This window comes from Helianthus annuus, chromosome 13 (genome assembly GCF_002127325.2).
Source record: "Helianthus annuus cultivar XRQ/B chromosome 13, HanXRQr2.0-SUNRISE, whole genome shotgun sequence".
Taxonomy (NCBI): domain Eukaryota; kingdom Viridiplantae; phylum Streptophyta; class Magnoliopsida; order Asterales; family Asteraceae; genus Helianthus; species Helianthus annuus.
Genome location: NC_035445.2, coordinates 86,462,058 through 86,473,756, shown reverse-complemented (window position 1 = coordinate 86,473,756; position 11,699 = coordinate 86,462,058). Strand labels below are relative to the sequence as shown.

The 11,699-nt window shown below is 35.3% G+C and overlaps 2 protein-coding genes across 2 annotated transcripts; both read left to right on the top strand.

Moving 5' to 3' along the window:
* Positions 1-1,869: 1,869 nt before the first annotated feature.
* LOC110898469 (probable purple acid phosphatase 20) lies at positions 1,870-4,463 on the top strand. The gene is made up of 4 exons (XM_022145253.2): positions 1,870-2,420; positions 3,033-3,607; positions 3,714-3,802; positions 4,044-4,463. The coding sequence occupies exons 1-4, from the start codon at positions 1,976-1,978 to the stop codon at positions 4,216-4,218; spliced, it is 1,284 nt and encodes a 427-aa protein (XP_022000945.1). The 5' UTR covers positions 1,870-1,975; the 3' UTR covers positions 4,219-4,463.
* Positions 4,464-6,019: 1,556 nt separating this feature from the next.
* LOC110898470 lies at positions 6,020-8,926 on the top strand. The gene is made up of 5 exons (XM_022145254.2): positions 6,020-6,156; positions 6,229-6,491; positions 6,567-6,778; positions 6,897-7,164; positions 8,419-8,926. Exons 1-5 carry the CDS (start codon positions 6,072-6,074, stop codon positions 8,728-8,730), a joined length of 1,140 nt encoding a protein of 379 aa, XP_022000946.1. The 5' UTR covers positions 6,020-6,071; the 3' UTR covers positions 8,731-8,926.
* Positions 8,927-11,699: the final 2,773 nt, after the last annotated feature.

The window sequence follows — 11,699 nt, the reverse complement described above, 5'->3', positions numbered from 1 at the left end:
CACTGAACTGGGGCGCGATATGTGTCATTTGACGCAATATATTTCAATCTAAATCAAAAAAAAAAAAAAAATCAATATGGCGCAACACATTCTGATTCTGTCACCTTGGCTCAGCAAATTCAAAATGGTGCACAGCATATTAGATCCCATTGCACAGCGGATCAATTAACATGGCGCAATAGATCCTTTCTTAGCGCAACAAAGTATTTGCTTGGTGTAGGAGATTTTAGTCCAACAGAATGTGGCAGTCGAGATAACTAGTTGTTAATTGTTCGTTAAGGATATAATATGTTCATGAACAGTTCATGAACACTTACCGAACGAGGTTTTATATTCGTGTTCGTTCATTAAGGAAAAGAACGTGTTTACGAACACAAACGGATACAAATAAAATCAGCGAAGACGACAGTGACTAGAGGTGGATGATGAGAGGGAGTGACGCTAGACCTTGAAGCCCTAATCGTTGAATGAAAGTCGATGATATTTTTCGATGTGAATAATGAGAAGGAAAATGGAGCGATGCATAAACAGCGTCGGTTTCCTATTTTATTTGTTTGGGTAATGAGATAAATAAGAGTTAAAGAATATATTAAAAGTTCACATAAAATTAATAAATGCTAAAAAATCTTTAATGAACAACATAAACAAACAAACATGAACAATGTTCACGAACATATTACCGAACGCTCACGAATGTAACTGAATGAAAAAGACATCTGTTCGTGTTTGTTCGTACCTAACCGAACAAAACTTTTTGTTTCATGTTCGTTCCTTAATTAAATGAACAAACGTAAGCGAACTTCCCACGGAACGTTGTACGAACTGTTCGTTGAACGTTTGATTCATTTACTTTTCTAGATGTTTTGCAATTTTATTTTTATAAAAAGTTTAGATCTTTTTTCTATTATGTCTTTTCCATCACATCAATCAGATGCTCAAAATAGTTTTCTTATCATTCACTTGTCCTATTTAAGGATAATCTTTATCAAAAAAAAAAAAAAAAAAAAAAAAAAAAAAAAAAAAACACGTTACAATATAACTTGTACCATTAGCAACCGACAAGTCGGAGATTTTCTCGGTTGCTAGCATTAAGAGCATTACTGCTTCAGCGTCTAGATCGGTCCCTGAGTATCTATTCTTTTGGAATAGATTTGTTCCGAAGAAAGTTGGGATAGTGCCGTGGCGTGCCTTATCGGAGAAATTACCAACCCGTGTCGCATTGGAAGTACGTGGTATTAACATTACGGATACCCGTTGCTTGCTCTGTGGTGATTACGCAGAAACTAGTGATCATCTTTTCGTGTCTTGCCAGTTTACTCAATCGGTTTGGTTGATCATATCACAATGGTGCAAAGCTCCGCCCACTATTGCATTCAGCCTAAAGGATATATTGGAGGCAGGGAATTCGGTTAGTGGATCCAAGAGAAAAAAGATGGTTTATAATGCTATTACTCAGGTGGTAATCTGGTGCATTTGGAGGATGCGGAACGAAGTCCTGTTCGGTGAAGCGACTCCTAACATTACGAGGGTTGTTGAAGAGGCTAAATCAATGGCTTATTACTGGATTAAAAATCGCTCGCGCTCGACTCATTGGACTTGGAATGAATGGAGGAATTTTAGTGTAACAATGTAATCGGTGTTGTTTTTTCGTTTATTCGGTGGTTTTCTTTTGATGTATTGTAAATTTGGTGTCTAGCAGCTTGCTAGTAAGTTTTAATAATATTTTGTTGGCTGTTCAAAAAAAAAAAAAGTTAACCAAGTAACCTATGCGTGTTTTTTTACCTTCCAAACATAAATGACCCAACCTTTGACTTTCATCAAAGTTATATAATACTAAATTTGCATCCAATGTCCCCACCATATAACTCCTGTTACTTATTTGCATTTACATCTAAATTAATACAAAACAGTTTCTCTTCCATCACCATCCCATAAGCCCATAACAAAAACCCCCTCTCAAACCTCAAACTCAACCATGTTGGTCATCCTAAAATCACCATATCATGTGTTATCAATGCTCATCATCACCGCCGGACTCGCGGCTGCGGGTGACTATGTTCGGCCACCCGTAGGCAGGTCTCTTTTTGTATCACTAGCGGATGATCATAGCGAAAAGGCTTCACAACAAGTGCACATATCGTTAGCCGGTGATGCGAAGATGAGGATATCGTGGATAACGGACGATATGACTCCGTCGATGGTTAGGTACGGTAAATCTCCTGAGAACTATGAAGCTTGGGCTGCTGGGACTAGTTCTTCTTATAGGTACATTTTGTACAAGTCGGGTCAAATACATGATGTGGTCATTGGTCCGTTGGAGCCGAGTACAACTTATTATTACAAATGTGGCCTTGACGAAAGCCCCGAGCTTAGTTTTCGAACCCCTCCGGCGCAGTTTCCGATTGATTTCGCTGTTTCGGGTACTATAAATCTCTCCGTTTTAACCAATGAGTTTGACAAAATAGCATTCACGTTTTTCTTTAGAATATCATGAGTTTTCTTAATTAAGAAACTATTTAAGCCAACCAGAAGTTCCCCGCACACCAAGGAAATCTGTTACATCAAGCAGTAACATGTGTTAAGCTCTGGTTTATTGGAAAATTTGACTTAAACAATTTCTTCCTCATGTGCGAGGGTGTGCCACGTGGAAGCTGGTTGGCTTAAACAATTTCTTAATATTCAAAAAAAATTCAAATAATATTTTTTTTTAAAAGTCAAGACTATTTTGTCAAACTCATTGGTCACGATGACCATCTTGACGAATGAGTTTGACAAAATAGTCTTGACTTTTAAAAAAAAATATTATTTGACTTTTTTTTAATATTAAGAAATTGTTTAAGCCAACCAGCTTCCACGTGGCACACCCTCGCACATGAGGAAGACATTAGATGGAAATTTGTTGCGCTAAGAAACATGTAAAATTTAGAAGTCACTACTATTTTGTTAAAACTCATTGATGAAGATGGTCATTTTGATATAGTTTTTTTAAAAATACTTGTTAGTTGTTACATATGAATAATTTTGGATATCAGGAGATCTAGGACAAACTGAATGGACTAAATCAACCCTCCAACACATTGGGGAAACCGGTTATGATGTGTTGCTACTCCCTGGAGACCTATCATACGCGGATTTTTACCAACCATCATGGGACTCATTTGGTCGCTTGATCGAGCCTTTGGCGAGCCAACGACCATGGATGGTTTCTCAAGGTAACCACGAGGTCGAAAGAATCCCACTAATCCATAGTGAGAGGTTTACCGCATACAATGCAAGATGGCACATGCCTTTTGAAGAGAGTGGTTCCAATTCTAATTTGTTCTATTCGTTTGAAGTTGCGGGTGTCCATGTGATTATGCTAGGGTCCTACACAGACTTTGGAACAGACTCCAGCCAATACAAATGGCTCGAGTCTGATCTAAAGAATGTTGATAGGAACCGGACCCCTTGGTTGTTCGCTCTTGTTCATGCTCCATGGTACAATTCGAATAAGGCCCATCAAGGAGAGAAAGAAAGCACTCATATGAGGGATGCAATGGAAGATTTGCTTTATAATGCTCGTGTTGACATAGTATTTGCTGGTCATGTTCATGCATACGAACGCTTTGTAAGTTTGTTTCATCATCATAAAAATCAACAAAGAGTCGTATTGCAAATTGGACTATCGAGACAAATTTTAACGGTTTCCCTTTTACGGTTTTTGGTTTTGGTAGACACGCGTGTACAAAAAAGATGCCAATAAGTGTGGTCCAGTGCATATCACAATCGGAGATGGAGGCAACCGTGAAGGTCTGGCTACAAGGTACGTAGTTATGGGTTGTGCTAAACGCACCCCTTCCCTTGTTATTTTTACTGAATGTACCACCTCCCCCTACTAAACTTGTTACATGTATACCTTATTCACTAGGGGTACGTTTAGCATAAAGGGGTACGTTTAACCAATCATATTTACAAAATATATGCTACAAAGTAACAAAAACTATGATTATTAACATATTATTCTGTCTACAAAGTGTAAGGTTTGTTAACTTGTTTATTCTTAGGTATAAAGATCCACAACCGAATATATCAGTGTTCAGGGAGGCGAGTTTTGGGCATGGACATTTGCGGGTGGTGAATGCGAGTCACGCTGAGTGGACATGGCATAGAAATGATAACGCCCAACCGGACTCCACATGGTTCACGAGCCTGGCTTCAGACTCCTCATGTGTAGTCTAGAGTCTAGACCAAGATTGTGATTTCGCTTGCGAAAGTATGACAAACAAATTACGAGGGGTACATATATCTATAAGTTTTGTGCAACATGCCTCTAGTCCAAATAAACCGAACAAATTTATATGACTTTTTAGAAGTCATTATTCTAAGCTTTATGGGAAGAAATACTTTCTTGAATATTTGAACATATTGTAAAGAATAAATATGTAGCTCAAGGTAAACCAAATAATTGGGCGAATCATTCACAACTCGTGAGCCAAGGTGTTATAAGACAAATAATAAGTGAATGAATTTGTATTATTCTTAAATTTTCTACATGTATTTATAAGAAAGTTATGATGGTTATTTTTGCTAAAATAAATCGATCATTGTGACACGAAAAATCCCTTGAGAGATATAGGGTGAAGGGGGCAAATTGGGTAAATCTTGAGGGTACGTCGTTTTAGTAAAAAATACGGTTTGTGAACCCGAGCAGAGAGATGTTGGGATAGTCAATGAGGTGGCACTCCCTCGTTGGTAAATTCATTTGGGTATTTTTGGTTTATTTCGGAGTGCCCTATACACCCTAAAATATTATAGTGACTGTGCCTCGGGTCGAAACCGGGCCGTCCTGGAACGAAATCAAATGTACTAGAAATATAAACTTGAAGACCAGACCACTAATGGTTGGGTTGGTCTCGACTCTGGAGTTTATCGTGTGGATCTTCATTGGGTCATGATGGATTTGCTTAAATGGTATGGACTAATCATACATAATTGTCATGGGTCTGTTTTCTATAATTCTAATTCTAATTGGTTTGGCCTGTTTAGTGTTTATATAATTTTATTCTAACGGCCTGCATTTTGTCAAATTGAATTTTAAATTTCCAACAACTACTTCATTCAAACAAAATTCATTTAAGCTTTACATAAGTCCAAACAAATTTCGAATCAAACCAATATTTCAAAACATGATTCCGTTCACTTGTTCAGCAGTTGTCACTTCATTCAAACAGATAATATATGTTTAAAAGAATGAACGTTGACATAACATCTATATATTTTGTTAAGTTTGTTAATATAAAATAGTCATCAAAATATATGTTTAAAAGAATGAACATTTACGTACTGACAGTTAAAATTTTGTTAAATTATTTTTTAAACATTATTTCTTTCATGTGGGCATTAACTTTGATTTTTTAATACCATCTACTTCTTTTTTTTATTATTTGACATATTGTATCTTTATAATTGTTACCATTCAACCGCAATAAATATTTTAAAATTTATAGAAATAACTCATAGAAACAATTATCATCATTATTCTTCGTTTTTAAATATTTTAACTAATATAATTTTGAACTTTAAAAAGTATAAGTTTATTTAAAAAACTTAATAATTAATTTCATATTAAATTCATTAGGTTAATGATATAATAATTATCTTTAATTAAAAAAATAAGTATTTATAATTAAATATGAGAGAAATGCAGAAAAACCAAAAAGTAGATGACTCTAATTAATGACACCTATCTCCTAAGAGTTTTCTTTTGTTATATAGTAAGTATAGAAGTATCAATAGATAAGTTGCTATAGAGAAGGGTATTTTTTGTAAACCAAATCCTTAATATAACAAGTTATATATATTTTATAGGAGTTAGTTATAGTTTGTTGTATTTATTTACCTAATATTAAAAAATATACAATTTAGTTAGGACATAATTATTAGAATTTGAGTATTAAAAAAAAGCCAACTAGTAATTTAAAATAATAATAATAAGAGAAATGAATTATTAGAATTTGCATATTAAGAAAACTCAACTAGTCTAAAAGATACCCACCACCCACCATTTTTAAGTGAATGTCACAATCATCTCTATGGCGAATAAAGTTCACTCAACCCACATTTTGTTTTTCAATCCCACAATGTCCCAAACTTCAGAACCCAAACCCACTTCCTCTAGTGAGCTTCACTTGCTAAAATTCATTTTTCTTAGTCATAAATCTTAATCACAAATCTTTTTTTTTATTATAGGTATCTTGAAGAAAATACTAGTCGTGATCTTCGTGGGGTTCTCAGCATGGGCTTATCAGGCAACTCGTCCTCCACCTCCCAGACCTCTGGGATCACCAGATGGACTTGCTATCACTTCCCCAAGGATTAAGCTTCGCGATGGCCGACATTTAGCCTATGAAGAATCTGGTGTTCCAAAAGAAACAGCCAAATCTAAGATAATATTTGTTCATGGATTCGGCGGTAGCAAGCACTATCATCCTTTTACCACCCTAGCCTCACCGGTATATATGGATTCTTCCTTCCTTTACTTCATTTCCGAAAATTATAAACTCTCTGACTAATGGTCATATATGTAGGCGCTTGTTAAAGAACTCGGGGCATACTTTGTTGCACTAGACCGACCTGGCTATGGCGAGAGCGACCCGGACCCTAAGCGAACTGTGAAGAGCTTGGCGCTTGATATCGAGGAGCTCGCGGATCAACTAAACCTTGGACCCAAGTTCTATGTGGCTGGATACTCTATGGGTGGACAAGTCATATGGTCTTGTCTTAAGTATATCCCTCACAGGTAAGTAAATTTGTAAATTTGTAGGGATGTGAGATGGTGGGATGAGGGCAAACGTTTCCTCTATTCCACTGCTAGATTTTTTTTTTTTTTTATGTATATACTAATATTATAACTGTAGGCTTGCGGGAGCGGTTCTTATATCTCCGGCGATTAATTTCTGGTGGCCAAACCTACCTTCAAACTTAACCAACGAAGTGTATTCACAACAACTTAAACGAGATCAATGGGCTTTGCGGGTTGCTCACTACCTACCGTGGTTGACCTACTGGTGGAACACTCAAACATGGTTTCCTAGCTTTGCTGTAATCAGTGGGCATCCTGCTACGTTATCGCCATCAGATAAACAAGTTTTTACCAAGATGTTTAAAGAAACTGATCCACTTGAGGTACTAGTTTTCTTTATCACTTAGCTTTCTTAACTCTTCAAATAATCTTTTATCATTAAACATATTCTTAATATTTTCATATGAGTTTATGTCTAATTTCTTGGATCATCTCATGTTTGTTTTTCTTTAGTCAATTGGTTTGATAATATATGCAAATTCAGTTATTGAAAATAAAGCAAAAATATGACTCTCATATACTTGTGGAAGATTAAAATATAATTTCTTATTCAATTTGGTACAACGACTGTTGACCTTCTTTAGTCTTCTTTTATTCCTTTTTAATTTTGATATATTTCCTGTCATGTGTATTTATCATAATGATGATGTCTGTTTTAATTTAAAGTACCCACCTAAATTATTTTGGTTGCTTCTAGAAAGAGACATTTGGTAAATTTCACTTTCCATGTCGTTTTTAGTGATAGTCATGGCCGGCCATTAGTTGGGCGAGGAGGACTACCGGTCAGGATCCGATACTTCGAAAGACACGTTATTTTAAAAAAATCTGATACGTAAATGTAAAAATAAATAAATTAATATGGTATACTCATAAAACACCAACATTGGCCCACTTACAAAACTATTTTTATGGTTTAGATTAGTTATTAGCCTATTGCCATTAGGTTTAAGCCTTTAATGAGCCCAATACCCAATTTCGTTAAGGCCTAAGGACACGTTTTTTCAAGCTCGAACATGGTACATGAATTCTTAGGGTCGGCCTTGGTGACAGTATATACAGGTTTGAATTTAGTCTACATAGATATGGGTAGATTTCAAGTTGAATCTACAGTCATGTTTAAGTTCATATTTCTCAGAGTTAAAAAAAAATTTGCCATCAAGTTTTATACTTAAATATTATTTTATACTTTGTTGTATAGTTGTAAGTCTAAAGTATTAATATAAAAAAGGTAAAAAAATATTTTTTGGGGTCACACGGGCCGGTGTTCATGTCATCCAGCGAAAATGCATATCGTCTTTGGGTTCATGTGTGACGACTTTTGTATTCGTCTGAAGTTTCGACCCACTAACCAATGTACACAACCTGTTTTAGTAATTAGCCCTAATAAAATTTAACAACTTTGCCAATAAGATTTGAGGTATTTATATACCATGTCATAGAATTCAAGAAAATATAATATTGTAGCATAAATTATATGGAGGTGATATAGTTTTAAGTTTTAACTAAATTTATGATATAATCAAACTTCTAAAATTTATACAACACACTTATGTAAAACTGTTTTTGTTGTGTTACAGTTACAAAAAATGTGGACATATCCAAAACAACAAGGCGAATTCGAGTCACTCCACCGAGACATGAACATTGTATTCGGGAAGTGGGAATTCGATCCAATGGATCTTGAAAACCCATTTCCAGAAAAAGACGGAGCGGTTCATTTATGGAATGGGGATGAGGATCAGCTCGTGCCTGTGATATTGCAACGATATATTGCCGCACAACTCAAATGGGTCAAATATCATGAGGTCCCCGGCGCGGGACACGCCGTGCCTCATGCTGATGGGGTGACTGATGATATTCTTAAAACACTTCTTGAGGATCAGAATTAACCTTAAAGCTTTATGGTTAGTTAATAAATTTGGTCTTTACTTGTTGCTAGAATGGTATGGACATTATTACATATATGAAAAATGGATGTTATTATAGTAGAGCCTATCATATTCTGATTCTGGTGTAGTTAAAGGATGTGGCTTTTTGACACAACACGAATGAGTTATTTGGGTTAGTAAACATAGTTTGATGCTACTACATGAAGATAGGTATTTTCCTTCATAATGTTTCTTATCTATAATCAAACTGTACATATTCAAAAGAATACAGAATGCTTCTAAAATATATGAAAATTACTTTGATGCCACTAAGTAATGTAGGTATTTTCCTAGAAAGCAATAGAGAGGCTGCTTCCAGTGAGACCCCCGGCTCGGTAGTAGCTTTGCATCAAGCCTTGGACATAAGGCACATAACACTCAGCAATTGGGACAAAAGCCGATTAGCGCATGTACCCCATTGTATTTCGTCTATCAACGCCATCATATGATGCATGATTATCCATCCCTCGCTTTTTAACGTTATTTTCACGAAATTAGTAAAATAACGTTAAAATTAGTGCACTTTCACTTATGCCCCCCAAGGGCCCACACATATATACATTATATGCATCTACCGCAAGCGGGACGTACCGTTTGAGAAGAACAATAACCCAAATAACTCATTCATATGTGCTATGATCTAACAAAGGACATTTACTTTTCTGAGTTATGTGCAAATGCCGAACATCCTTTCGGCATGATCTGATGGTCATGTGGCTTTCAGGAATTCGGTTACACCAACACTGTGGTCCATGATAAAGTATAATAACATGTCTCGCATGGTGGAAATACACAAGACCCTACAAGACGTGTCGTAAAATTATTATCAGCAGTGGCAAATTCATCACCCATTTACATACAAGTGGGTTGATCCAGATTATGTCTTGCTTCAAAGGGTCAAATAGAAAAGGTTAGCTAAAAAGAGAATTGGTCAAGTCGTAAAACGGTCGATGTCACACTAAAATACTTTCAATACATACATGTATACAGCTTCTTAACCTGATGTATTAAAAATAAACTTACTATTTTAAGAAAATGTTCAATGTCTAAGGTAAAGAAGATGTACATGTAAAATTATTATCATCAACTAAACCTCCAATTCTGGTTTGAAATGAATTTACAATCTGGAAACGCAAAATGAAACACTTTCTACCATGCAATGATACCGCCTATTGTATATCCATCATGTATGGACGTCATAAGCCTACAACTATAGATGTTGAAGAAGCAGGAGTAATTGAGAAGGAAACATGTAAATTAAATCTCTTGTTATTATCATAAATTTAGTGGAGTTTAACCAAATGACACTTAGTCAACTTCGTGGTAGGTTCTTAACATTTGAAAGGAAAATGAATCTGAAAAAGAAGTTGCAAAAGAGTGGTTGAACTGCTGATGATTATTCACCTGAAAAGTTGCTCTAATTGTTCACGAGATAAACTCTCCTCATGTTGATCTAAGTTTTGATCATCATATTGACATAACTAGTATTGCTTCGGGTTCACAAAATTATGCTTTCATATCAAACCCTCAAGTATACATAGTGAGGGCGAAGCTTGAGATTTCCGACCAGGGGGTCGAAAACGTATATACCCAAAAATTTCTATAAGACCGAGGGGTTGAAAACATATATACTTAAAAAATTCTATACGAAAACTATATATCTCCACTAATAAGCGAAAAGTTCGGGGGGTCGCCCGCCCCCTCCCGCCCTATAGAAGCTACACCCCCTGTACACAGTCACTAGAATGTCCTAAAATTTGTCATTCATACTTGATTTCTAATCAGTTAATGCGGTAAAATATCATATATCGGTTGTCGTGGTGGGATATAGGTGGGATATTGATAATTTTAATATCACGCTAAATTATACATATATAGCAATTTAACACTAACAATTCAGTATACTCTCTTAACATTAACAAATTAACCTTTTGTAACTTGCAAAACACTAACAATTGTAGCAAGTAGGAAGTGACTACGACTTAAAAACTAACATTTAACACTAACAACTAACAATTAAGACTTAAAATACTAATAGTAGCAATAAGTAGAAAGAAGAATGATGGAAATAAAAAGAAAGGTGCCGATATCGATATCGGGAAAAATAGTTATATATCGGTCAATATCGTCGATATTATCGGTACCGATATTTTGCACCTATATTTCGGCAGAGGACCCATAACCGATATATCACTGATATATCGGTGATATATCTGGATATTAATTTAGAACATTTTCATCCAAAAAAATTGCTTAGCATTATTTTTGCTAAAAATTGGATACATGATCTCAAACTCAAAAAGATAGACCCTAACTATCTACACACCCAGTTTGCCTATCTGCACACTTAGGGTTTACCTACGCTGCGTATTGACCTATACGCAGCGTATAGGGTTACCTCTATACGCTGCGTATAGAGCTATACTCAGCGTATATAAACCATGGATTTCAGAGCCTTATCAGCAATCATTGCACAGAAAACAAGGGTTATATACGCTGTGTATAGGTCTATACGCAGCGTATATAAACCATTAGATTTTTTTGAGTCATTTTGGTAGGTTTGAGGGATCATTTTTTCATAAAGTTTAAATACGTTGCGTATAGACCTCTAAGGAGCGTATATAAAGGTCTGAAAATGTCTTTTATACCCTTGTGTTGAGGCTATACGAAGCCAAATACAAGGGTAGTTGTGTCATTTTGTCTCACACGCTGCGTAGGGACCTCTAAGGAGCGTATATAAAGCTCCATTTTTGTATTTTTTATTGTGTATTCCTTTGTTTATTTATAAAAAAAAAGTAAATTAATTGTGTGTATTTTGGGGCATTTCCATGTTTATTTATAAAAAAACAATATTATTAAAAATAATACAAATATTATGAATTATAAGAATTAAAAATAATACAAATATTAGGTCCCGTATTGACCTCGTA

Coding starts and splice junctions, on each gene's coding strand:
- LOC110898469 (XM_022145253.2), top strand. CDS start 1,976: ATGTTGGTCATCCTAAAATCACCATATCATGTGTTATCAATGCTCATC. Junction 2,421..3,032: donor GATTGATTTCGCTGTTTCGG/GTACTATAAATC, acceptor TTTGGATATCAG/GAGATCTAGGACAAACTGAA. Junction 3,803..4,043: donor CGTGAAGGTCTGGCTACAAG/GTACGTAGTTAT, acceptor GTTTATTCTTAG/GTATAAAGATCCACAACCGA.
- LOC110898470 (XM_022145254.2), top strand. CDS start 6,072: ATGGCGAATAAAGTTCACTCAACCCACATTTTGTTTTTCAATCCCACA. Junction 6,157..6,228: donor ACCCAAACCCACTTCCTCTA/GTGAGCTTCACT, acceptor TTTTTATTATAG/GTATCTTGAAGAAAATACTA. Junction 6,779..6,896: donor CTTAAGTATATCCCTCACAG/GTAAGTAAATTT, acceptor TTATAACTGTAG/GCTTGCGGGAGCGGTTCTTA.